The sequence below is a fragment of the Oncorhynchus tshawytscha genome, linkage group LG09 (genome assembly GCF_018296145.1).
Source record: "Oncorhynchus tshawytscha isolate Ot180627B linkage group LG09, Otsh_v2.0, whole genome shotgun sequence".
NCBI lineage: Eukaryota > Metazoa > Chordata > Actinopteri > Salmoniformes > Salmonidae > Oncorhynchus > Oncorhynchus tshawytscha.
Genome location: NC_056437.1, coordinates 51,935,744 through 51,963,019, shown reverse-complemented (window position 1 = coordinate 51,963,019; position 27,276 = coordinate 51,935,744). Strand labels below are relative to the sequence as shown.

The 27,276-nt window shown below is 41.5% G+C and overlaps 1 protein-coding gene across 4 annotated transcripts in view; it reads right to left on the bottom strand.

Moving 5' to 3' along the window:
* Positions 1 to 27,276, bottom strand: part of LOC112258106 (janus kinase and microtubule-interacting protein 2-like) — a 37,342-nt gene that overhangs the window by 5,837 nt on the left and 4,229 nt on the right. For 2 of the 4 annotated variants that reach the window (XM_042327048.1, XM_042327050.1), the window contains exons 2-19: positions 16,661 to 16,883; positions 15,663 to 16,160; positions 12,547 to 12,792; positions 10,441 to 10,539; positions 10,018 to 10,164; positions 9,476 to 9,622; positions 9,031 to 9,087; positions 8,769 to 8,891; positions 8,220 to 8,348; positions 7,884 to 7,967; positions 5,913 to 5,975; positions 5,567 to 5,665; positions 3,233 to 3,334; positions 3,063 to 3,116; positions 2,872 to 2,937; positions 2,685 to 2,753; positions 2,288 to 2,365; positions 1,787 to 1,990 (exon numbers count right to left, since the gene is read on the bottom strand). In XM_042327048.1, coding sequence (XP_042182982.1) covers positions 1,787 to 1,990; positions 2,288 to 2,365; positions 2,685 to 2,753; positions 2,872 to 2,937; positions 3,063 to 3,116; positions 3,233 to 3,334; positions 5,567 to 5,665; positions 5,913 to 5,975; positions 7,884 to 7,967; positions 8,220 to 8,348; positions 8,769 to 8,891; positions 9,031 to 9,087; positions 9,476 to 9,622; positions 10,018 to 10,164; positions 10,441 to 10,539; positions 12,547 to 12,792; positions 15,663 to 16,160; positions 16,661 to 16,789 — 2,394 coding nt within the window. In that variant the 5' untranslated portion in view covers positions 16,790 to 16,883. The remainder of the gene's footprint in view (positions 1 to 1,786; positions 1,991 to 2,287; positions 2,366 to 2,684; positions 2,754 to 2,871; positions 2,938 to 3,062; positions 3,117 to 3,232; positions 3,335 to 5,566; positions 5,666 to 5,912; positions 5,976 to 7,883; positions 7,968 to 8,219; positions 8,349 to 8,768; positions 8,892 to 9,030; positions 9,088 to 9,475; positions 9,623 to 10,017; positions 10,165 to 10,440; positions 10,540 to 12,546; positions 12,793 to 15,662; positions 16,161 to 16,660; positions 16,884 to 27,276) is intronic. The other 2 variants (XM_042327049.1, XM_042327051.1) reach the window with 1 other exon arrangement.

The window sequence follows — 27,276 nt, the reverse complement described above, 5'->3', positions numbered from 1 at the left end:
GTGGTTTAAGGGGAAACATTTAAATGTCTTGGAATGGCCTAGTCAAAGCCTAGATCTCAATCCAATTGAGAGTCTGTGGTATGACTTAAAGATTGCTGTACACCAGCGGAACCCATCCAAATTGAAGGAGCTGGAGCAGTTTTGCCTTGAAGAATGGGCAAAAATCCCAATGACTATATGTGCCAAGCTTATAGAGAGATACGCCAAGAGACTTGCAGCTGTAATTGCTGCAAAAGGTGTCTCTACAAAGTATTGTCTTTGGGGGGTGAATAGTTATGCACACACAAGTTCCATTTTTTGTCTTATTCCTTGTTCGTTTCACAATAAAAAATATTTTGCATCTTCAGGTAGGCGTGTTGTGTAAATCAAATGATAAAAACTCCCCCAAAAATCTATTTTAATTCCAGGTTGTAAGGCAACAAAATAGAAAAATGCCAAGGGGGGGAGGGGGGTGAATCCTTTTGCAAGTCACTGTATGAAGGTGCAACAGGCCAGGGTTCTCCTGGTGTAACCACTACCTTGGTGTAACCAACAGGTATCGACCCTGGGATGTCTGTTTGACTCAGAAATGTGTTAGTACACTGAGCTGGACATTAGCTCTGGGGACTAACACAAACTTTCAGGTCTACAGTGTCAGACAAGACTACTCACCGAGCAAACATATATTTGGGTCGTTCCACAAAATAAGTACCTTTTGTATCCCTCTGATATTTTAAGTGAAATTGTGCACCAATATCGAATTGTAAAACCCAGTTATATTCAATGAAGTGCCCTTTAATATAGACCACAGGGAGAACTCAAGAAATCCAATTTTCTATAAGAATAAAGACTTCCTAAAGTGCCAAAATTCTGCATTTTGACATGTCCCTCCATGCAGCCTCTGTGACTTTTTGGAAGATTTAAACCAACTTATTAAACCCAACATTTCTCCAAGTTTCTCCAAGTAATTTCTGAAGATTATTATTCATTTAATGTGATTACTGATTCATTTTAAGAAAAATAAAACCCTATCCCTCCTTTTAAGGTCAACCCTGTTATGTGAACATAACTCTCGTTTCTTTTTTACGTATTTAAAAAAAAACATTGAACATCTAGTAGTCAAATCATAGCGCATGGGCATGTTTCTGGCCATTTTGAGCCTGTAATCGAACCCACAAATGCTGATGCTCCAGATACTCAACTAGTCCAAAGAAGGCCAGTTGTATTGCTTCTTTAACCAGAACAACAGTTTCAGCTGTGCTAACATAATTGCAAAGGGGTTTTCTAATGATCAACTGGCCTTTAAAATGATAAACTTGGATTAGCTAACACAACGTGCCATTGGAACACAGGAGTGATGGTTGCTGATAATGGGCCTCTGTACGCCTATGTAGATATTCCATTAAAAATCATAATTTTCCAGCTACAATAGTCATTTACAACATTAATTAACAATGTCTACACTGTATTTCTGATCAATTTGATGTTATTTTAATGGACAAAAAAAAGTGCTTTTCTTTCAAAAACAAGGACATTTCTAAGCGACGCCAAACCTTTGAACGGTAGTGTAGCTCTCCAGTAGGTGCAACAAAACATTCACGGGCCATTCTCTCAAAAGTGGGGTTACAAGTTTATCAACTTTCAAAGCAGAATTACTTTCTCATTGCTCCTCAACTGCAGTGTATGTTACGTTTAATCTTTCTAGCTCGGAGTCTCTAGTTTTATCCAACGTAGGAACACAGCATTTCAAACGTTGCTACATAGGAACGGACCCAGGTGGTGGCTCACATATGATTGTATATTGTACCTGATGGGCCTGGTGGAGCAGCTCCATCCTCTCAGCCAAGACCTGACAGTCGAACTCTCGGCTCTTCCTCAGCATCTGCCTGCGTAACTTCTCCACGGACGTACGAAGCTCATCCTTCTGCATGTCACTGAGAGGCTCGCCGTATCCAATCACCTTATCCTGCTGCAGTGCGTTGTACAGAGTAGCCTCCAGCTCCTGGATTTGCTGGGGGGGGGGGGTCAAGGGCGATAGTTAGCTACAGTGACGATAATGATACGTGTAGATATTCATCATTTATAGTAAGTCGGTACTGGCTAGGGGAGTTGTGTATGGATTGCATGCACGAATGCACAAACGCATGCACGCACACACACACACACACAACAAACACACATTTATGTTACCCTCACAGTATGATCAAACCGCATATTAAATGTAATACCTTTGAGGCCAATAAAAAAGTAAGCCTGTATTTAAAGGTAGGTGGCTGAATGAGTAGGAATGCATCTGGGGGGCACTCACCACGTAGGCCTGATCCAGGGCTGACTTCCTGTAATCCAGCTCCTCCTCCAAATAGCCTTTCTGCTTACAGAACATCTCCTGCGGAGGACAGTTCTCTCCAGTCAGTGCTCTGATCTCAATACTGTGGCTGAAGAACTTCGCTACCAACCTCACCGGTCAATAACGTCACGCAACAGTTAGTGATAGGTAATGTCGTCTATACGCCTTCGAATTCGGGAGTCTTTTTTTGTACTTATGTACGACGCGGGAATTACAGTTCTTCGAGCATCTCTTCCATCGTGTTGTGCACAGACATCTGGCACTTTCATTTCATGGAACCGAGTAAACACTTCTCAAGTCAAGCCCAGTCCGTGTCAAGTGACTGTGAGTGAGGGATGTGAACGGAGAAGGGACTCACCATCTCTAGCTCCAGATCCATCATCTTCTGGTGCAGCGCTGCCTCTGTGCCCTCGATCTGTTGTATCCACTAGGGGGAGACAAAGACAACAAAACTCAGATAAGAAACAATGCCATACAAAATGGCTATTCTATTGCTTACAAGTTACTCTGAACTAAGCATCAATATTTGTACTGTATTTGCATACCTTTTCAGCAAGAGAGAGGACAGTGCTAGCTTGAATAATGGCCACTTGCTCCTCATTTCGCAAGTTCTAAAAAAAAAAGAAAAAAAAAGAAAAAAAAGGTTAAACAATCCTGATTCTCCAGTCTTCACACAATGGAGTGAATATTTACTTGCAAAAACATCAGTAATAACATCCCTTCCAAGCAGGCTTACCCCGTTATCACCCAGAATGTCTAGCAGCTTGATCAGGTCAGGTATACAGACATCCTGGGGAAGGATCAAAATTAACAATCAGCATCGTATTTCACCTAAAAATTGCTTCGCAGAAAGACAAAATATGATGTCTTGTAACACTAATGAGATACTATTGAGACAGGTTATACCTTCACTCCTTCCTTCATGCAGTAGATCTGCAGGGCGCTGACACCCTCGGAGAACGGATGCATGCGGAGATGATTAAACGGAGGGGATTTCCGCTCACGCTCCTACAGGAGGAACATGTCATTTACTTCATCCGTTAACAGCATTGGTTAAATTGATTGAATGGTTGGACAAAGAAGGGACATTTCCTGCTGTTTTATTCTTTGTCCAGTAGATGGCAGCACTGTTCTTTTGGGGGCTTATTGCTGTATCTGCACTGCAGCACAGAATGCACAAAGCCCTGTGTTCTGAGCCTGTCTGAGCCTGGCCATGGGGGGAAGGGGAGGAATACAGAGATCCCAGAGACAAGACTGATATTAGTGCTGAGAGATTAGTACTTTTTGAGGTCGGTTCGGTTTCAGTTCGATTATTTTTTAAACTATCACGGCTTTCGATTTCAATTTATTATTTTTTAATTGGGGGGGGGGGACATTAAATGCACTATGCATTATTTGGGTTGAATGCTGTAACAACATAGAATGAAATAATTACTAAAAGTCCCATGATGGTAGTGACTGCCCATGACTGCTTATCACTTATTTACCATTTATTCACATTGTGTTTCTTACATTTGTTTTAGGCCTATTTGACGACTAACATTTAATTCCATCATCTCGTCTCCAAAGAGCTGCTGCCTATGCTGTCTGACAAAATCACTATTTTAGTAGTTCTTCAAATTAAATAAGGCATACTTGATTGACTGCTGAATACCAACTATGAATCGTAGATCATGTATTTTCAGATAAAGATACCTCACAAAGCAACTGCTCTCCATCCCTCTTAATCGCACATTCTTCTGTCTGTTCTCTCAGTCTCAGACAGGACAAGGAGCTGCGCAATTGATTATGGTCAATGTAATTAAATTGGAGGAAAAACCTATCTGAAAACCCCACCTCAAACTTGTATCTCAAACAGACTGTTTAAAAAAATTCTTGCTATTTCCTCATAGAGCATGATGTCATACTCCTGAGGAGGATGAGGTGGCCAATCAGTGGTCTACTCTCGTGAATATTTTTAATAACCGGTATTCATTCTGTTGTTGGGGTACGCCCACATCATTCCAACACAAAAAGGCGGCTTTGTAGCATACTTAACTACAATTTTTTGGAAGGAAGACTGTTTCACTCATGATGTAAGTAATCATAGGTCATATTTCATAGAGATCTGGAAACACTGGACAGTTACATAAAAAAATGATTGTTATAAATATAATGTATATTCCCAAAACATCAATTGAAAATGATACTGTTGCTACTTCCTGTTGTCATGGATTTTTCATTTACAGTCCAGTGTCAAAATACTGGTTTTAAATGTCCAAATTCATAATAGTCTGAAATAGGTCATGAAACATAAAAATTACTCCGTAAACATACGTGTCACACTTGTGCTCAGAGTACTTGTATTTTTTTCTAAATTAGTACCTTATTAACTGCACATGCACCAGCATTTTCAAAGCGTTCTCAAACTGATTAGCATGTTTTATTGTAATCAATAGTGCACGCAAATTAATCGCATAGATATTGTATTGAAATCAATGGAACTGGGACAATAACCACAGTGACATGTACCATTTGTGCTCTTCTAAAAGACAAACCACAACAAACTTGTGTAAATTACATATACCTGATGATAGATGAGAACCTATAGTAGCCATGTATCAACTAATCTGTTTACGGTAGATGGCCAATACGAAAAGGAAATGCAACACTTTTTTGACTGGATCATTTCAACGAATCGTCACCTCACATCCGTGTGTTTGTTTGTGGTCGGTGACTTTTATACAGAGATTTTGCTCCAAATTATTTATTGCTCCGATATTATTTATTTATTTGAGTTTTCTAAGTCATGCGTGTATGATAATACGTGGCAGGCGTGTATGGGCGTGTATGATAATACCGACAGTACCAAACCAAAGATATCGTAGCATCAATGTAGCATCATCTCGATGACTAAACTTATATTAAAATCACTAATCTGAGGTAAAAAAGGATGTGCAATTCCACTAAATGTTATGTTTTGAAAATGCAAGCGCATGTAAGTAAGGTAGTAACACAAATGGTCCACGTTAGGTAAATAAGCCATTTAAAAATATATATATATGGACAAATATAACAACAATTCAATTTAAGATGACAGTATATGTTGCCCACTCACAAACTATTCCACCAATGACATATATTTCTCACTCATTTAACCATTTAGAGTAAAAAAATGCATTGAAACACAATTTAACTGGGCACTCTAGACTAGAGCTTCCATAGTGTCTGTGCAGCAGCCTGAACGTTCGACGTCCTCACCTCTAGTTCCAGTATTCTGAATTCCAGGAGCTCATTCTGGTCCTTGGAGTCTTGCAGCTCCTGTTGCTGTCGACTACATTTTCCATCCAACTTCTCCACCTGCAGAAGACCAGAGGGATAGTATGAAGGTCAGAGCCTGCCAGTAGCATGGACTTCCATACCCTATACAATATCAAGTGGTGCATGGTGAATGTTCAGATCCAAAATGACTACCGTGTATCACCCTTCCTGCTAGCAGACATTGGTGGAGGACAAAGTGAGTTGATTTTAAAATACAAAAGTAAATAATGATGCATAGTGTAATGCAATATTACTATCATATCAATGATATCATAGCAGGACAGACCTTATCCAGCAGCTCCTGATTCCTCCTGAAGAACAGCTGTTTCTCCTCTACCCACTTGGAGTCCTGCGAGAGGAGAACCAGGTTTCAATGAGGGAAAAATGTTATTCTCTTGCAGATGTACTTAACTTGATCACTCTGTTGTTGAAAAGATAATTTTTCTGCGCCGCAGGAAATGTAAACCTGTAGTAGTTTTAAAAAGTCTTGTAATTCCCACTTTAACATTTCTGACTTGATTTGCCCATATAATTATAACACACAGAATAATTCAAATGTCCTGTTGCTGCTGTGAGAAACTGGTCAAATTAAGATAGTACATCTATACTTGCAGCCATATAATTAGAATGAGTGTACCAATGAGTTTCCCAGTCAAATTGCCATGGTCAGAGGTTCTATGCCAATTCTACTCATTCTATTTCTATGGTTACAACATACTAAAATGCTATACAAAATCTAACATATCACGCAGATAGATATCACAGCTATCCCATCATGGATAGCATTTAAGTTTGTTAACTTAACTGACCCACACTGTATTAAATACTAGCGTCAATCACAAACCAAACTCAGAATTGTTCTTCTCTGTTGTGCGGCAACAGAATCAAAACCATTCATTGACTTTTCCTCTGTCCCCAAGACTAATCACTATTGACAGTCCAACTCTGGAGTTGTAATTACATTTTCACAGCCCCGTTACATTTGGTACTCCTAGTATTTTTTAAATAATTGCATAATAACTATAGTCACATACATTACAAGCCATCCATGTGCAGTTAGAGACTGGGACATTGTATATAGCCTTCCTCTATGTCGTAGGTTGTGTCCCAAATGGCACCCCATAGTGTACTTCTTTTGACCAGACATAGCCCTATGGACCCTGGTCAAAAGAAGTACAGGAGGGTTGCGTCACTTGAGTGGGTTGAGTCACAGACGTGAACTTCCTGTCTTCAATGCAGTGGAGGAGAACTTTGTGGGCTATACTCAACTTTGTTTCAGGGTGGTAAGTTGGTGGTATGTTGATATCCCTCTAGTGGTGTGGAGGCTGTGCTTTGGCAAAGTGGGTGGGGTTATATCCTGCCTGGTTGGCCCTGGCCGTGGGTATCGTTGGACAGGGCCACAGTGTCCCCCGACCCACCCGTGTCTCCGTCTCCAGTATCTATGCTGCAATAGTCTATGTGCTGTGGGGCTAGGGTCAGTCTGTTATATTTGGTGTAATTCTCTTGTCTTATCTGGTGTCCTGTGCGAGTTGAAGTATGCTCCCTCTAATTCTCTCTCTCCCTCCCCTCCCAGAGGACCTGAACCCTAGGATCATGCCTCAGGACTACCTGGACTGATGACTCCTGGCTGTCCACAGTCCACCTGGCCGTGCTACTGCTCCAGTTTCAACTGTTCTGCCTGCGGCTAGGGAACCCTGACCTGTTCACCGGACGTGCTACCTTGTCCTGGACCTGCTGTTTTCGACTCTCTCTCTCTACTGCACCTGCTGTCTCGACCTCTGAATGCTTGGCTATGAATAGCCAACTGACATTTACTCCTGAGGTACTGACCTGTTGCACCCACTACAACCATTGTGATTATTATTTGACCCTGCTAGTCATCTATGAGCGTTTGAACATCTTGAAGAACAATCTGGCCATAAATGGCCATGTATTCTTATAATCTCCACCCTGCACAGCCAGAAGAGGACTGGCACCACTCAGAGCCTGGTCCCTCTCTAGGTTTATTCCTAGGTTCCTGCCTTTCTAGGGAGTTTTTCCTAGCCACCGTGCTTCTACATCTGCATTGCTTGCTGTTTGGGGTTTTAGGCTGGGTTTCTGTATAAGCACTTTGTGACATCTGCTGATGTAAAATGGCCTTTATAAATACATTTGATTGATTGATTGATTGTATAGTATATAATATAATATGAAATAAGGGTGCCCTTTGGAATGCAGCCCATGTCTTAGTGTTGGTCTGTGGGATATTGTCATTTACCTGTCCTTTGTGGGCAAGCTCCTTCTCCAGGTCTTCTATCTTGGCCTTGTACCTGAGAACGTCTGCATGGAGCTGCTCCTGAGCCTGTGACCCACAACATATCCACATTAACATCAACCATTTGATACAGCCGTATGTGACGGATGCTGTTGTTATAGAACACATGGGCATTGATAGTTGTAGTGGAGTATATAGTCTGTATGCAGTCTTATACACAATTTGACTGAATACAGAAACAAATCTGGCATGACTGCATCCCTATTGCCCCAGATAATGCAAAAATACAATCGTATGCGGGTGACATTTAACTGAAAATGAATGGCTTGTCTACTGTACCTTAGCTTCCATCTCAGCGTCTAGAAGGCCCCCTTGATGTTCCTGTAGCAGGGCGTATGCCCTCTGTAAGGCCTGGTATTCTCTGGTCAGCTGCCTGAAGCGCAGCTCCGACTCCTCGTTAGCCAGTCCCTGTGTTGATGGACGGACCCCAGGGTTAGAGAGAAGACATTGGGAACAGGAGAGCGTGAGAGGAATGCCAGGATGAGAAATGATAGATAAGAGAGATTAGAAACACATTGGTTCAGAAAGACAGAAGTGAAAGTTCATGACGTGGCAGGTAGCCTAGTGGTTAAGACCATTGGGCCGCTAACCGAAAGGTCTCTGTTTCAAATCCCCGAGCCGACTAGGTGAAAAATCTGTCAACGTGCCTTTGAGCAAGGCACTTAAACCTAATTGCTCCTGTAAGTTGTGCTGGATAAGAGCGTCTGCTAAACTACTAAATATTGCATGGATGCTGCTGATGCAAATGTTATTGATCACTTATCGTAAATAAAGTTCCCTCTCCACCCAGGTTCTGTGTCTATTTCCTGTGACGTGAACAGGTCTCACCTCATCCAGGTCTTCATCGGGAGTGGCTGGGGTGCGGTCCATGCGAAACGAAGCCACGGAGGACGTCTCCGAGTCCATGGATTCCTCATCGTATCCAAAGAAGGTGTCCACTACAATGTGCCTCTGTGTAGGGAGAGATCATAGGATTGTTTGGAAATCTGAGATTTCCCAAGGCAGATGACTGTATTATGGTATCGATCTTGTTTATTTGTTCTCTCCTATGAGGAGAAACACATTAGCGATCAAACGTGGCTTCCTCTACCTTTATTTGCCTGTTGCTTCGTTTATGCCTCTTCTTCCGCAGGAGCTTTTCCCTGTCCTGAGAGACACAGAGTATATCAGAACGACCAACAAACAAACATACAACATTAGCAACCATGGATGTGTTTCATTTGACCATTTGTATCTGGCAAAGAACAAAATACTGTGTGTACACCAGTTCTCTTAATGCTTTATTTAGATTGTAAAGCAATTGTCTCTTGTGACAGACTGCTAATATACAGTAAATGTTATCTAGCCAGTACACACACCATTTGGTTCTGGGTACCACCGAGATTAGTAAATCAACACCTTTGATCGTTTTAGAAGTGCAAGCCTATTTGACTAAATGTATTTGCACGAGTTTTACATTGATTAAAAAAAAGTGAACATCCCCAAAATAAACCTATTGTTGGTGGTGAAGTCATATTTCTAAAAAGACAACTCACTCTTGTCAGCTCGTCGATGATGCTCTGCTGCTCCAGTACCTGCAGCTTAAGGAACTCAATCTCCTGGTCGTCGTGTGCCTGGTCCAGATCATTCAGAGACTTACAGTTGGATTTCTTCAGTGGTGGGTGGGAGCTGATCTTCTCCTTCTACACACACAGAGTGGAACCAGTTGTACGGGAGTTAGAACCTTCTCTATCTCTCAGTATGTGCTCATCATGAATAATGAATATGTGTGGTGGTTAGGGTACCGAGGCCCAAGCCACAATGTAATGCACTTCTAAATCTACAAGACTACTGCAGACTTTAATGCTTTGGTTCCATTTACTTTACTTTGACAAGGACTGTAATCATAGCCAATGTGTTGCAGACAGTCTTTGTTAACACTGAGCTATTGAGGCATGCTATGCTTGTACTAAACTATTGGAGCCCTGGTTGTGTTGAGATCTGTGTGATGATGACACTCGACATATAAATAGAATTACTGGAGTGGGAATTCCCCATTTAAGTCAATGGTCTGTAATTCTATTTCTATGCCACTCACCATCTCCAGGTTCTCTTTGGCCAGGCCTTTGAGTTTCTCTTCCATGCGCTGCAGGGTCTGGCTGAGGTCATCGTTCCTCTTGTTCAGCATCTTGTTCTTTTCCAGCATGGGCTTGCACTGCTTCTCCGACTCCCGCACACGCTTTAGCTGAGAGGGGGGGGATAGAGAGGGAGAGAGAGAGAGAGATGGCAGTGACGATAGAATAGAAGGGTAGGGAAGAGAGGAGGAGGCATAAAGAGTTCAGCTCAGTCCAGTGTGTCAACTTGGCAGGGGACTCCATACTTGTAATTGTAACCTCTTAGCAGGTAAATTCATTGCATGTTTAAGGAATCCAGATTAAGACGGATTGTTATTGTTCAGTGATAGGGGATTACGATGTGATTCTCTGCCAGGCACGGAGAGTTCAGAGTGACCAGGTCATACCAGTTCATTCCTCTCATCCACTAGCAGTGAGTTGCGGTCCTCCAGCTTGCGGATGGTGGAGTTGAGGTCAGCCATGCGTCTCTGGTTCCTGCGCATGTCCTAGGTTGTTCAAACCGAACGCACTGTTAGCTCACTGGTATCTTGCAACACACTACATTCACTCTTGGATGCAGTTTTTTTGACCCAGCGACACAACAGTACAAAGTTAAGACTGTGTTCTATAATATAATCAATTATTTCAACGACATGTATTACACATTGAATCATAAGATGTTTGTGGCATTTCTTCAGGGGAATTAAGTTTGATCATTTTGTACGCTTCTGGGACATTTATTTTCAGAGTTCACTTATTGGGTAATTCTTTCTATTCATTCTTTCTATTCATCAAGTCACATTTCTCTAGAAATATTGGCCAAAAACAGTTGTTTTCGGTCATGCAGTGATTTTCAAGCAGACCACTAACCCAGAATGTGAGACTGCATTGAAACCTCACAGACTTATTGACTGACCAGCAGTCTTCAGAAACAATGCTCTTCAGAGCCCTTCCTTCAGTTCTTTGTTCAGTACCAGACAGAAGCTTGTTTTATTCTAGCAGGTAGGCCTCTAAATACTTGTTTGTTGTGGTTTTCATTTGACAAAATATCTAGTACTACTGTTTTTGTCATGTTTTATTGCTCTCATAGAAAGTAATTCCTTGAGCACTACACATGTAGCATAAAAAAAGTGATATTTGCACATGAAGAAATTAAGGGATGCATTTGCCCTACATTTAGAATTTTGTTGGTGGGGCACTATGGAGTAGACGTCTTCGCGGGTCCAAAAAGTTGGACCTGTTCCGAAATGGACCTGGGGCATTCCCACCCGAATCCGATATTCATATTGTTTAAAAAATATATATATAGAGACCCATTCCGAACGGACCAGAGTAGAACTAGACCCGTCCTGAACTGACCTAATCAGATCCAGACCCGGTCCGATCCGAGTGAGGGAAGCAGCATAAAGGTCATTTTTTAAAAGCTACTTTAAGCTACCAGAGCTGATAAAGCGGGAGAGGCGGGAGAGAGAGAGGTCCCGCTCTAGCATGCGGGGGAAGGGCCGTACTGTGAGTGAGGGAAGAGATGAGGAAGAGATGAGAGACAGCAACCAACTAAGCCGACTCGCACTATAGTAAACTAGTAGTTAGGTTATTTACCATGATATATGATTACGTAATATCTGTCTTGACAGCATCAACCCAGGTGAAGCTAGTTAAGCTAGCTAACTTTAGCTAGCTCGGCTAACTGAGGCTGCAGTGCATGCACTTTCTCATTCTACAGTTACAAATAACAACAGCTCCAATCAGAATATTAAGTAGCAGCCTACCTGTTGGCTCTTGGTCATTGTAGCCTATCTTTCTCCTTTAACTTTTAATTCCGTGATTTTACCTTGTGATTGGCCAACAACATCAACAACATCAACAACAACAACAAGCTACAGTACATGCACCACGCTCCACTCTTGTGAAAAGCAAGAACGGCAGCATAAATGATAAAAAGTCTCTCTCTCCTGTAGCAGCAGTGTTCGGATCTGAACGGCCTTTCAGACAAGTGAAAATAACACATACCCGAGCCCCGTGACAATCATATCAGATCCGACCCAGACCTGTGACATTATTTAGACTTCTAGATCCGCGGATCGGGTTTCGTGTATCCGGGTACAGGTGGATCTGTGAAGACTTCTACTACGGAGTGCGGATTTTGGTATTCAAATTGTGGTATTGTATGAGCGATACAACTTTCATGTAGAGAACGGACACACCCAAAATGCGTTTGTTTGACACTGTGTGAAAGCAGTTTGATCATTGTCCTGCCATGTGCAAAGACCATGTCGCTCTGTATGGATGAGGTGATCGGTGTGATTCGAATTGCAGGCTAATTTAATCCCGTCCTTAAAAGTATATTTCTGACCACTTATTCATGTCATTCTTGTCAAGCTTTTTCCACATAAGCTGCATAAACTAGTATAGGCCTACAGTATTTTACCGCACATTATCGGTTAATTGTCCCATTCATTTCCATTTGCTTTTGGATTGGCTTCATTATTACATTTCTATAATCTGTTTAGTACCATTTCCAAGTTCCCCTCTGCCTTTCTATGTCGTACCGGGCTGCCACAGTGCTCCGCCCCGTCCCCAGCCCGCCCGGGGATCTCTCTCTTGGGGCTGCCCAGGTTACACTCTGCCTCCTTGACCAGGAACAGCTGGTCATCCAGGGCATCCTTTTGCATCTGCATCTTCTGCTGCAAGCCAATGGCATTCTCCAGCTCCTTCTCCAGAGAGAAGATGGTGCGCTCTTTGGATTTGATCTCATCCACCTGAAGGAGGGCATAGCAAACAGGAAACTCCGAGAGTGGTTAATGAGACACAGAGAGATGGACAGGAAGGATGGATGGACAGACTGATTGTCTCAATGATTGAGACAGACAGACAGACAGACAGACATTTGACAGACAGACAGACAGAAATGTGCACAGTTCCTTACAAAAGAGCAGGGGTGAAAGTAGATTTAATGTATTCATGGTACGGGACAACCTATGTGTTCAAGCACTTGCGGCTGACCGGAGGTGATGATTAATCATGGTGAACTAACCTACATTTTTCTTGTCATCTTTGTTTTAATTATTGTGATTATTGTGTTTTAGCGGTACGCTGTACCAGCACAATGTTTTGTCAGGTACTCCATACCGGAACGTATTGGCTTACTTTGACCCCTGCAAAAGAGTAGCATGTGAAAGAATGATGTATCATATCGTGTAACATATGCCATTTGATGATGACCATCACAATTAGCAAGAAAAGGTCAATGGATCATTCCACGAAATGAGTGCCTTTTGCATCCCTGATATTTGAAGTAGAAATTGTGCACCAATATTGACTTGTAAAGCCTTTTTGTATTAAATTAAGTACCTTTCAATATAGACCACATGGAGAATTCAATAAATCAATCAAATTCAGCATATTGACATGGCCCTCCATCAACCATGCGTCACTTATAGGAAGATTTTAAACCACTTAAACACAAACCTACTCAAAGTTTTCACCATCATTGTAAAGCCCTGGTTATTTTGTTGCTTTGTTAAAGTCATTTCTGAAGATCATTATTTATTTAATGTGATTAGTGATTCATTTACACTACCGTTCAAAAGTTTGGGGTCCCTTAGAAATGTCCTTGTTTCTGAAAGAAAAGCACATGTTTTGTCCATTACAATCACTTCAAATTGATCAGTAATACAGTGCAGACATTGTTAATGTTGTAAATGACTATTTTAGCTGGAAACGACTGATTTTGAATGGAATATCTACATAGGCGTACAGAGGCCCATTATCAGGTGCGGCAGGGTAGGCTAGTGGGTAGAGCGTTGGACTAATAACCAAGAAAGAAAGGTTGCAAGTTCAAATCCCTGAGCTGACAAGGTTGTTCTGCTCCTGAACAGGCAGTTTAACCCACTGTTCCTAGGCTGTCATTGAAAATAAAAATTTGTTCTGAACTAACTTGCCTAGTTAAATAAAAGTAACAAATCAGCAACCATCACTCCTGTGTTCCTATGTTAGCTAATCCAATTTGATCATTTTAAAAGGCTAATTGGTTAGAAAATCCTTTTGAAATGATGTTAGCACAGCTGAAAACTGTTGTCCTGATTAAAGAAGCAATAAAACTGGCCTTCTTGAGACTAGTTGAGTATCTGGAGCATCAGCATTTGTGGGTTCGATTACAGGCTCAAAGTGGCCAGAAACAAAGACTTTCTTCTGAAACTCGTCAGTCTATTCTTGTTCTGAAAAATGAAGGCTATCCCATGTGAGAAATTGCCAAGAAACTGAAGATCTCGAACAACGCTGTGTAGTACTCCCTTCACAGAACAGTGCAAACTGGCTCGAACCAGAATAGAAAGAGGAGTGGGAAGCCCCGGTGCACAACTGAGCAAGAGGACAAGTACATTAGAGTGTCTAGTTTGAGAAACAGACGCCCCACATGTCCTCAACTGGCAGCTTCATTAAATAGTACCCAGGATGCTGGCCTTCGTTCCTCTGTCCAGTGTCTGTGTTCTTTTGCCCATCTTAATATTTTATTTTTATTGGCCAGTCTGAAATATGGCTTTTTCTTTGCAACTCTGCCGGTTTTCTAACGATCAATTAGCCTTTTAAAACGATAAACTTGGATTAGCTAACACAACATGCCATTGGAACACATAAGTGATGGTTGCTGATAATGGGCCTCTGTACGCCTATGTAGATAATCCATAAAAAATCTGCAGCTTCTAGCTACAATAGCAATTTACAACATTAACAATGTCTACACTGTCTTTCTGATCAATTTGATGTCATTTTAATGGACAAAAAAAAGGTGCTTTTCTTTTCAAAAACAAAGGCATTTCTAAGTGACCCCAAACTTTTGAACGGTAGTGTACATCTATCCCTCATTTTAATGTCCACCCTGTTACATGAACTTAACTCCCAATTTAAAATGGTGAAACTATTCCTTTTAAAATTATTTTTGAAATAACCAACATTAAACATATAATAGTCAAATCATAAAGTAAAAGCAGATGAGCTTGTTCTACTCTTTTTGGCAATTTGATGGTGTTTTATGGTGGAAAACTGAGTGGGTCAAGCATAACACATCCACCCTGTTACCCATAGATATGTTTTAAAAAAATCATTTTTGGGGATGAAGCTTGCAATAAATTGCCACTCCCTGTTGCACACAACAAGCTTCCATTCCCCCTGTAACAAGGGGATGTATGGCTGATTTAAGAAGAAATGGTCAACCCTGTAACTTTATTTGGCACTTACTGTAATAAGCACTTAGTATAAACCATTTTTTATTTAACCTCTTGAGATGGGAAAACTTGTTTTTGATGAAGTTGAACATGTGCTCTTCATGATAGAATATAACAATTTGGCACCAAATTGGTGGAACGACCCCAATGTTCTGCAGACTTGCATAATTGGTATGACGTAATCCATAGAGACATCACTCCATCACAAAAGACCGAGACTCTACTAAACTACTCTATATGCTGCTCAGAACTTCTCTGACAGATCATTTTCCTGGGCCAACTATCTGTATGGAGCAATGAGATGTATAGACCAGCTACGGCTACGTCTGGTATTCAGCAAGACATGTATCCACAATCAGACCCTCTGTTCTACCCTCTACCCATCCTCCAGTCAAGACAGTTGTTACCAGTCTGCGGATGTCCTTCTCGCTGTCCCACTTGATCTTGGAGATCTGTTCCTGATGCATCTGATGCTCGGAGCGCAGATCCCCGGCCTTCATCTTATCCGCCTGAATCATGGTGCTGAGTGCCTCGTCCGTCTGCTTTTTGTTCTGCTTGAGCTCCGAGATCTCTTGCAGCAGCTTGACCCTCTCCACGTCGAAAAAGCGTCGTGCCTCCTCCTTGGCCTCTAGGGTCAGCGCCGTGCGCACCTTCTCTCCGCTGCCGTCCCGCATGGCGCTCAGCGCCGCCTTGAGCCGCTGGTTCTCCTGGTCCTTGATCTTGGCCACCCGGGCCTGCTCCTGCTCGTGCTGGCGGACCAGGTTCTCCCTGAGTGCCTGGAGCTCTTTTTGCTTCTCCTCGTGCCATTTGGCTCGCTGCTCTGTCAGCGTGGCCGTGTGCCGGTGCTGCTCCTGCTCCCGGATCCGCTTGCACTCTTGCACCTTCTCACGCTCCAACTTACTCACCTAGGCCCCGGGAAGAGAGGGAGAGGAGACAAAGAGAACTGGGTCAACACCATAAAAGCAGCAAGGTTAGAGAGATACTACAGACAGCCTGAGGCCATTCTCTTCATTTAGCACCTATTACGTAGATAAAAAGATGTAATTACAGTGTCAAATATAATTCAAAACAACAGATAATGGCAGATAGGACCAAGCAGAGATTTCGATCTGCCATCGTAGAGCAGGTGAATGCACAACAACAGCAATAGCCTACATCTACTGTGTGCCAACTGTGAAGGGGGTATACCTCAGCCAGACCAGGTCAATATATAACTCAAAACATCACTGTACATCTAGGTAAAACCTTGTAAAATGTTGAAAGCGAGCTGTATGTCAAAGGTGGTGTGTAGTGACTATAAGTAAGACGTTCAATGCCACACCTCATCTGCAGTTGAAACCCACTGTGACAGGTGCATTTGAGAAGGAACGATTTACATGCAACGTAGTGTTACAAAATGGCCTACCTTGCATTTCTCTTGATGCAGTTCTATTTGAATGTCAGTCAGTTTGGACCTGAGATCTTCGTTAGCCGCCTGTAGGGCAGAGATGAGCGCTTCGGGCTTCTCGCCCTTGGTACGGCCCTTCTTCGCCATTGAGTCAAATACTACAGCTCCTCCAATGCTTTCATAGAGACTTCCCGAGGTTTCCAGTTCTTCCTCTTCCTCATTATCTTAGTAGACAGTAGAGCTGTGTGTGGGGAGGAATAAAAAAAAAACATTTTTGACAATTGTAATTGAAGGATATGGAGCTCAACTCAACTTAACTGTTTACAAACATTGATTATTCAAGTATAATAGTAAAGCAGTTAATTGCATGGTGTTGGCAATGTACAGTACAGTATTGGCAGTAGCTACTGGTCAGGAGTGGCTCATTGACTTAGACAGGTCAGGCAGCTGCACAGTGAGTCAACATTGACCAGGTTTCCATCCTCACAGATGACCACAAAGGGACAGTGTCAGCCAGTGGTTTTCTATGCCAAATGTTCCAACCCGTTAGACTGATGCAGACCAGCGCACATAATTGAACATCAGCATGTGGAAGAACCGGTAGGCTACATCCACAACGCGTTATACATAAGGTATATGAGGTACATAAGGCAACTTGATGCGACGGGTCTAAAGGAATTGTAGTTAGAGAACATAGTTTGTTTGATCTGAGCGGTCTAGTTTTATAACGTCTCATGTCGTCGGCTGGAGTTTCCAAGATTCAACATGTCAAATCTTTAGCTATGGATCTTAATTTGATCACTCTTTTGTTGCTGAGAATTTTCCTGCAGAAAATGCAAACTTGTAGTGTATTGGAGGTTTTAAAAGTTTGTAATTTCCACTTTAAAATGTCAGTCTTGATTTGCCCTTATGTTAATTGTGTCAAACCCAACAACAACAAAAAAATCCATTAATTATAATCCACATAATAATTCACATTTCCTGTTGCTACAGGAAACTGCTGCCGTAGCAAACTGGCTCAAATAAAGATCCTACCCTGTAGATTGCTGATATTTATCTGACAAGTCACAAAGTGTACCCTGTTTCTGGTGCGTATATTTCTTAACACTCGTTTGCTACAACACTTTGCTTACAACAAGTGGCAACTTTGTTTTAAAGTTTCATCACGTCATTGAAAAGAGGTGCCATTACCGTGGAAACGGTCTCAACTGAACGTCTCTTCTCCTTGATCTGAATGCCCCGTCTTTAGTCAGCTGTTATGCAACACAACATTCTAAAACGGGCAAGTTTTTATCTCGCCTCATCTCATGACAGCTGTTGTATCTGAACTTACTTTAGAGGTGAACATTCTGAAAAGTCGCTGTCGAAACAACATTGTTCGTCTAACTGTACAAATCATGTGGTACTCATGGCAATTTGATGTATGGCACTCTGCATGTGTGTTACATGTTGTTTGATGAGAAAATGGGTGTTGGTGTTGGGTGTTAGAGTAGAGAGGGGGGAGAGGAAGGGCAGCTGTATATACACTGGTAGTGATGCATAAAGTAGGGCACAGCATGGGGCTGTGTGCTTGCATAAGGAGATATATCCTAACGTAAAAGAAACACCTGAAACTAGATTCCCTACATACTGGTCTTGACGAGGAGAGAGAGAAAAAAAAGTTGGGGGAGGTTCTCTTCAGACCCTCTCGTTTTTTTTAAAGGAAAGTGGAGAAACACTCTCTTCATATTATTGGATGCTATGCTGACAGACAAATTAGACACAGTGGGAGAGAGGTGAAGGGAAGTCACATTGAGAAAAGAGCACACAGAGATTGAGCCCCGGTCCCCAAGGGGAGTCATATTTGTGCATGGAGACAGGAGTGTTACCACCGGACCACTGTAGCACATAGCAGAAGTCTCTTACGAAGACTGTATAACCCATGCGCTATAGTCACACACCGTGCCATAACCCCTTTGGATAAATACCTTATAATCAGAGACAGAGGCCTAATGATGATTCAAATATTACACTAAGATTTCAGATGAAAATTACAAGGTCACGTCTCTTCCTCGTGCGCTTTTCAGTCCACTAGTGCTAGGCTTTTCAATCGCTGGTGAGTGTTGCTCATGGCTTCTGACCAAAGGACCATGGCTGTTTTACTGAATTACTGTTGATATTATTTGCAGAGTGTGAATGTGCAGACAGCAAGAGACAATGTCTCATCCACTGTTCAAAATCAAAGCCATATAGGCTATTCTCTGGAGTCTTTACGACCATACCAAATGGGTGTGTTCTGGAACATTTGATCCTAAAAGAAAAAGGAGGACATGGCTAGGATAACTATATGGTTCCATGCCACATCAGAATGTCAAAAGGTGTAACGCAACCTAATAACGTGCCCGAAAGTCATCCTAGTTGTTGTCTGAAAACATTATGGAATCCTAACTTCTAAATACAACGTATTAAACATTGGTCATTGTGGGCTAATCAACTGTTACAATCACGGATGCATGCGAGACAGATTCAAGGCACTAGCTTTGATCAAAGCACTTCTGGGCAAGGGCAGGAAAGCGTACACGAGTAGGCCTACTACTCACCGAGAGTGTAGTAAAATCAGTTGAAAATAATCACAGAGAATTAGGTATGTATGAAACGCAAAACTAATGTAAGGGAAGTCAATGAAATGGTATTGAAATGAATGCTGACAGACGCTGTTACAAGGTCCACTAGTATTGTGGCTGGGTGAACACATACAGATACTTTTTCAGTGAAGGGCTGTCTGGCTCCAATGTCCTCCGTTACACTCTGTTGCAAACTCCAGATTTAACGTGCATTATTAACATTTAGTGGAATTACTGAGTTGAAAATCATTCATAGGATTTTAGGTAACAATCAATAGCTCAATAATGTAGGGCTGGACGATACTGACAAAATATAAAATCACAATATTTTTCAAATCTTTGACGGTATGACGGTATGACAGTATTTGACGGAATTTTATGTTTTTAGAATAAATGTGCTAAATATGATTCATGAATAGTGCATGACCTTAGGGTGGAAACAAATACTGTACATCCTAAATGTATTTAATGGGGCTTTCATTCTTCTGATTGTTCTACACATTTTGCTCATGGATCCCACCATGTGGAACAAACCAATTATCTGTCGGCATTTATAAAATTACTCTCGAAACTTCCTGTTTACTGTTTCCATCACAGCTGTCGTGATTTTTTCTTATATGACTTTTCGCATAAAAACTGTGGTTAGTGACCATGTATTTTCAACGGATTCAATGGCAGTTCTTACTAAAGCCACAGGGTGATTCTGGCACCCGAACTGCCACACAAGTAAGTTTCATTTCATTTCATTCATTTCACAGAACCAGGTGGCGACGGTTAAACGAATATGTAGACTCATAAATCAGATTATTGTCCTATTTCATATTTGGTGATGGGACATAATCCCAGCTCACACTTCAGGAAAAAAATTATATTATTTGGTCATACCCAGTATGTGTGTCCCACATGCTGTGTTTACGAAGCATGTGACTAATTACATTTCATTTGATAGACTATTGGCATCAGTTCCCTTCCTGACATGTGACACAGAGAATGTGTAAGCATTAGGCTTGGGCGGTATCCAGATTTTCATATTGTCATACTGTCCTTCTCTCATCCCGGGATTTACAGTATTACCGGCAGAGCACACAAGGGGATGCTAAAACGCAAGAAAAGCCAATTGGGCATCTATTACCAGAATGCTAACAAAGGTAGCACAAACTAATAGCAAAATCATATGGACACTTTTAGCTAAATGCTAACAAATGAAAAGGAACAAAGTAATTGCAAAGACAGGCAAATCCAGCTCATAAAGTTATACAAGCATAGCTAGTAGCTACAGAATGTAATTTTCGGTGAGTGTGAACATTTACAAGCGAAAGTGAACGAGAGAATTTGTGCAACTGATCAAAGCGTCCCGCATGCTGATGAATTGTTTTGTATTATTACGATGTGTTATTAATAAAGTAGTTAAGTCTCTGATTGGTTCGGTTACAAAAACAGTTACAGATATTACAGTGTAGTAACTATGTATAAGGGCCACTATATATAACTGCATAGTTTCCTGAGGACCTGAAGTGAGGCAACCATCTCTGTCGGCGTGTTACCATAGGTTACAATGGTGTAACAATCAGAAACAATATAGTGTAACAATAACAAAACAAAACATTAAAAAAGAAAGGGCAAAAAAAGAGAGAAAAAAATACAGTTTCCAAATAGTTACCCAACTCTCTGCACAGATACACACCTCACATTTCACCAATAAGCTTACATATCGGCATCCCCTCACTCCCTTTACACTGAGATAAGGTTGACATTTCGAGGGCCAAGCCTCATCATCTCTGCCCCTCTCTAACAGGTCAATGAAATCTCTAGGCAAATGCTCTAGCATCAGCTGCCACACTTAGTATAAATGTTTTCATTTCCTTTCATCCTGCTAAAACCTTGCAGTGTCCCGGACACATTTTGCATAACCGAGGCATTCAAACAAGGCTGCAATGAAAGCTAATGGGACTGTAGAGGCTGTGTTGGCATCAAAACCTGGGTTGTAAACTACGTTTCTATTCGAGCGTTGACATAGCAGTGGACCAATAGTTCTCGAGCAAAGATGAAAAAAAACGGACCCCTCTGGCATTATGCGACCCATTGTGTGCCGTACCGCGTCTGGTGGGAACCAGAGGTAGCGTTTATCTCGCAGATTTAAAGCATGCTTAACCTTATACACTTGTAAGAAACCTTCATTATTCATGATTTTCGTTTCAATGAGCATTCGTTTTAATATTATTATGGCCAATATTAAACACATTTTTCACGAGTAGAGTGCTAATAGCAATGTGGTCATCAATAACACAAACACTGAATCAATCAATAATGAATTGCATGAGACTTTGATGTGTAGAATCTTAAAAGAATACCACTGTGCCAAACTCTGATCAAACCCGTCACCTGCTGACAAAGAGCTTTCATTTTGTTGCTCTCAAGTTTGCAGTGTTATTAACGTTTTGAAATGCCTATTCCCTAGAGCTGTGTGTTCAACACGTGTGCTATCTGTTAAAGTTGTTTGCAAAGTACACGCTCTACCCCCAAATTGAGAGGCGGCATTCCTGCGCGTGCCTCTCTTTCTGCTCTTGATTGTGCACAGGTGAAGAAAAATGAACAAAACTCCCTAAAATACGGCATGTCACCAAACTGCAATAGTTGTGAATCATATGGAATGTTTTTGGTTTATTGGCATCCCTGTAAACAGGTACTGACAGGAGGTATGAGCCACCTCCCTCAGGCTACTCCCAGCCATCACATCCTCATAAGCAGCCTGTAGCTATTCGGGGGAGTAACGGTGCTGTTTCTTGGGCTGTTGTTGGGTATTTCCCTTTCCAGGCATTTCCTTTCATAATACAGTTAAAATCGTTTTTTTGTGTGTGTGTGTTCATGCAAAATCATTCATAAAGATAGTGCCAAGGGGATGGACTAACAAATGTGAATATCATTTTCATGTAATCCGACATAACGTTATTGCACATTTCGTGGAAGGAGCAGGTGTTCATATACACTCAGTGTATGTGATGGAGTGAGAAGACAGAGGTGAGTTGTTGTTACAACTGTGGTTAGTTGTTATATACATTTCTTTTTACAATAATATTGTTGCGTCATACAGTAATTTACTAAGCGTTAAGTAGTTTACAAAAGTATTTATCTCGCGCTATTGGAAGTTATAATATGAACCCTAATCATTCCCATGCTTTGTTCATTAACATTATATAAAGGAACATTATATTCCTTCATCTCTCTCTTTGAACAGAATCACAATTCATCCCCTCTCAAAATAAAGTTTCCTACTTTGTGTAACTCATATATTTAATGTTATTTATTTATTTATCAAGACTATCAATGGTGAGTGAAAAAGTGAATTACTTGTGAGCTCGTCAATAGTTAATTCAATCAACAGTACATTTGTCGCGTCATCACTGCGAGCCATCACGACTCTCGAAAGCCGTGGCGGCCGCAGTTCACTTCAGAAGATAACTTTCGCGCCGCTCTAAAACCCCCTATTCAAATTCGACACAAACCTTCAAGTAGGTATGTAATGAGACATTATATAAACTCTTTATAGTGTTTTATTGACATTTTAGAGGCGATAAGTTGAACAAATTGCGTGAAAAAGGCTGTATCCCCCACACAGCATATATTCCCCTTTCCCTTTCACTATCACTCAGTAGCCTTCGCTTCCCCCTTCGCCAATGCCTTCTTCTATCATGCAGAGACGGGCAGCCTGGAGGTCTCGTTATTGATTTTACTGGAAAGGGGAGAAATTGTGCTTCGCAATGGAATTAATATTACTGTTGACCTGGAAGTATTACATTTGTATGTGTATGTATGTGCCAAGTCCTGTTCTGTATTTTAAACACATTGGGGATGTTGTCTGTGTAGGAGTTTGTACAGGACTTCTCTGATCCTGTAACAAGAGAATGTGGTGTTGCATGATGAGATCCATGCTGCCCATCTCAAGGTCCCTCTCCCAGAGTCTTAATACATTATCTATATTGTATTTATCCCAAGTATGAATTGACTCATAAAAGTAAGAGATATAACACTTTGAGTCTGAATTGGAGGAAGCATTTATCAACTGGACCCGTCAACGACCCATCTAGGGGTAATTTAATGTCACTCCGAAATAAAATGTAGAACTTGCAAGAAACCATAAAAGTGCATTTGCGGGATACCAAACGTAGCTTGGATTTGTGTAAAACACATCAGTACTTTGTTTGAGTATAGGTCTCCAGTAACTGATTCCTCTGCTGAGCCATGAGTCGAAGATACTGTTGTTAAATCCTGGAGGGAATGCTCTATTGCTTCTATCAGTGATGAGGATATACCTTTCCTACCAGTGAGGGTTCATCAGCTCCAGCCACATTTGGACTGTACAGTAGATCACAGGGTTATTCAAAATGTTTGATGGTATTTGTTTACTATTACGAGTAAGAACACTTAACAACGCCATAGGTGCACAGCCCCATGCTTCTGGAGACTGTGTCCCACCCCTGAGATAGTCTGGCATTCATTCAAAAATGGATGCAAGGTATGGCATGCCCAATTGAAGTTCAGCATATTGGGTAGAGCTAACCCGCCTGTGTCTTTGGGTAGTTGTAGCGTCCTCATTTTAAGTCTAGCTCTTTTACCACGCCAAACGATTTAGAGAGGTCCGTCTCTACACTCTCATTTTTTCTAGTGAAATGTCCTTTTATTTCATTAATCAAATCTCAGGGCCAGTTAGAGTGCAAGTAGTTAGGCTCAAACAAGCAGTAAGAGAATAGGTCTATCTCCTCGTAGCACACTCTGGTATTAACACATCTTCCCCCCTGGATTTAAGCCTGGAGCAGAACTCCAAGACATAAGGCAAGTAAGGCTTATGAACAATGAGAAAGGGGAGAAGGCAGTGAGGTTCCCGCAGCAGGAGTGGCCTGTTTCCCAGCTCTGATGCATAGTGAGGGTTGAACACAACATCATTAAGCACACTGGCATCATGATCCACTTAACTCTCCACTGAGACGTCAAATCTGTGTCGCTACCGGATTCTGCAGATGATGCATTGTAGCCGCCTGCCACAGTCATGAATAAAGACTTCTGGTGTTCGAGTAGCATTTGACCAATTTTTGCTTTTGATAGAAAATGTAGGCCGTGAATTACGCTGTGTTTAAGTACTCATGTCATGTTTGTATGGTACATTCCTAAGCACCACTGCTGTTTGATACCACTTTGTTTGTGATAGTAATTCCTAATTGAAGAGTTTCCAAAACACTATATATACATTTTCCGAAATGTTAGCAAATCCGCTTTCTTTTATGGGAATTACGTTTTTTTTCCACACATCTAACCATGCATTGTTAAATCACAGACATGTTTGTTTGAAATCTATCACTTGACAGTTTCTTTTCAGAGACAAATAATCATGTTTTTTTTTCCTAAACGAGATATATCCGCATCACTCTCATAGAAAAAAGTAGTACCGCAAGGTTTTACACAGTCAAACGTGACAAATAATTACATTTGTATTAAAGAACTGTACAAACGATACATTTGTGACATTGATATACTATATATATAAATATACATTTGAAGTCGGAAGTTTACATACACCTTAGCCAAATAGATTTAAACTCAGTTTTTCACAATTCCTGACATTTAATCCTAGGAAAAACTCACTGTCTTAGGTCAGTTAGGATCACCACTTTATTTTTAAGGATGTGAAAAGTCAGAATAATAGTAGAGAGAGTGATTTATTTCAGCTTTTATTTCTTTCATCACATTCCCAGCGGGTCAGAAGTTAACATGCACTCAATTAGTATTTGGTAGCATTGCATCAAATGTTTTGGGTAGCCTTCCACAAGCTTCCCACAATAAGTTGGGTGAATTTTGGCCCATTCCTCCTGACAGAGCTGGTGTACAGTAACTGAGTCAGGTTAGTAGGCATCCTTGCTCGCATACATTTTTTCAGTTCTGCCCACAAATCTTCTATAGAATTGAGGTCAGGGCCTTGTGCTGGCCACTCCAATACCTTGACTTTGTTGTCCTTAAGCCATTTTGCAATGACTTTGGAAGTATACTTGGGGTCATTGTCCATTTGGAAGACACATTTGCGACCAAGCTTTAACTTCCTGACTGATGTCTTGAGATGTTGCTTCAATACATCCACATAATTTTCCTACCTCATGATGCCATCTATTTTGTGAAGTGCACCAGTCCCTCCTGCAGCAAAGCACCCCCACAACATGATTCTGTCACCCCCGTGCTTCACGGTTGGGATGGTGTTCTTCGGCTTGCAAGCATCCCCCTTTTTCCTCCAAACATAACGATGGTCATCATGGTCAAACAGTTCTATTTTTGTTTCATCAGACCAGAGGACATTTCTCCATGTGCAGTTACAAACTATAGTCTGGCTTTTTTATGGCGGTTTTGGAGCAGTGGCTTCTTCCTTGCTGAGCGGCCTTTCAGGTTATGTCAATATTGGACTCGTTTTACTGTGAATATCGATACTTTTGTACCTGTTTCCTCCAGCACCTTCACAACGTCCTTTGCTGTTGTTATGGGATTGATTTGCACTTTTCGCACCAAAGTACGTTCATCTCTAGGAGAGGTATGACGGCATGAGTGGTATGACGGCTGTGTGGTACCATGGTGTTTATATTTGCGCACTATTGCTTGTACAGATGAACGTGGTACCTTCAGGCGTTTGGAAATTGCTCCCAAGGATGAACCAGACTTCTGGAGGTCTGCTATTTTTTGAAGTTTGGAGGTCTGCTATTTTTTGAGTTTGAAGGTAGGCCTTGAAATACATCCACAGGTACACCTCCAATTGACTCAAATTATGTAAATCAGAAGCTTCTAAAGTCATGACGTAATTTTCTGGAATTTTCCAAGCTGTTTAAAGGCACAGTCAACTTAGTGTATGTAAACTTCTGACCCACTGGAATTGTGATACAGTGAATTATAAGTGAAATAATCTGTCTGTAAACAATTGTTGGAAAAATTACTTGCACAAAATGGATGTCCTAACCGACTTGCCAAAACTATAGTTTGTTAACAAGAAATTTGTGGAGTGGTTGAAAAACAAGTTTTAATGACTCCAACCTAAGTGTATGTAAACTTAAGACTTCAACTGTATATATAACCTTCCAGAAGGACAACCATCTCTGCAGCACTCCACCAATCAGGCCTTTATAGTAGAGTGGCCAGACGGAAGCCACTCCTTCGTAAAAGGCACATGAAAGCCTACTTGGAGTTTGCCAAAAGGCACCTAAAGGATTCTCAGACCATGAGAAACAAGATTCTTTGGTCTGATGAAAGCAAGATTGAACTCTTTGGCCTGAATGCCAAGCATCACGTCTGGAGGAAACCTGACACCATCCCTACAGCGAAGCATGGTGGTGGCAGCATCATGCTTTGGGGATTTTCTTCAGCGGTAGAGACTGGAAGACTAGTCAGGATCGAGGGAAAGATGAACAGAGCAAAGTACAGAAAGATCCTTGATGAAAACCTGCTCCAGAGCCCTCAAGACCTCAAACTGGGGGCGAAGGTTCACCTTCCAACAGGACAATGCCCCTAAGCACACAGCCAAGACAACACAGGAGTGGCATTGGGAAAAGTATCTGAATGTCCATGAGTGGCCCAGCCAGAGCCCAGACTTGAACCTGATTGAACATCTCTGGAGAGACTAGGGCTGTGGCGGTCACAAACTTTTGCCAGCCGGTGATTGTCAAAATAATAACGGCCGGTCTCATGGTAATTGGCTGGTAATTAACATAAACACATTTACCATCTCCTGGCTTCCACAAATAACCTACAAGCCACTGATGCAGACCTTTGGAAGGCCAGCATCCCGGAGTTGCCTCTTCACTGTTGACATTGAGACTGGTGTTTTGTGAGTATTATTTAATGAAGCTGCCAGTTGAGGACTTGTGAGGCGTCTGTTTCTCAAACTAGACACTCTAATGTACTTGTCCTCTTGCTCAGTTGTGCACCGGGGCCTCCCACTCCTCTTTCTATTCTGGTTAGAGCCAGTTTACGATGTTCTGTGAAGGGAGTAGTACACAGCATTGT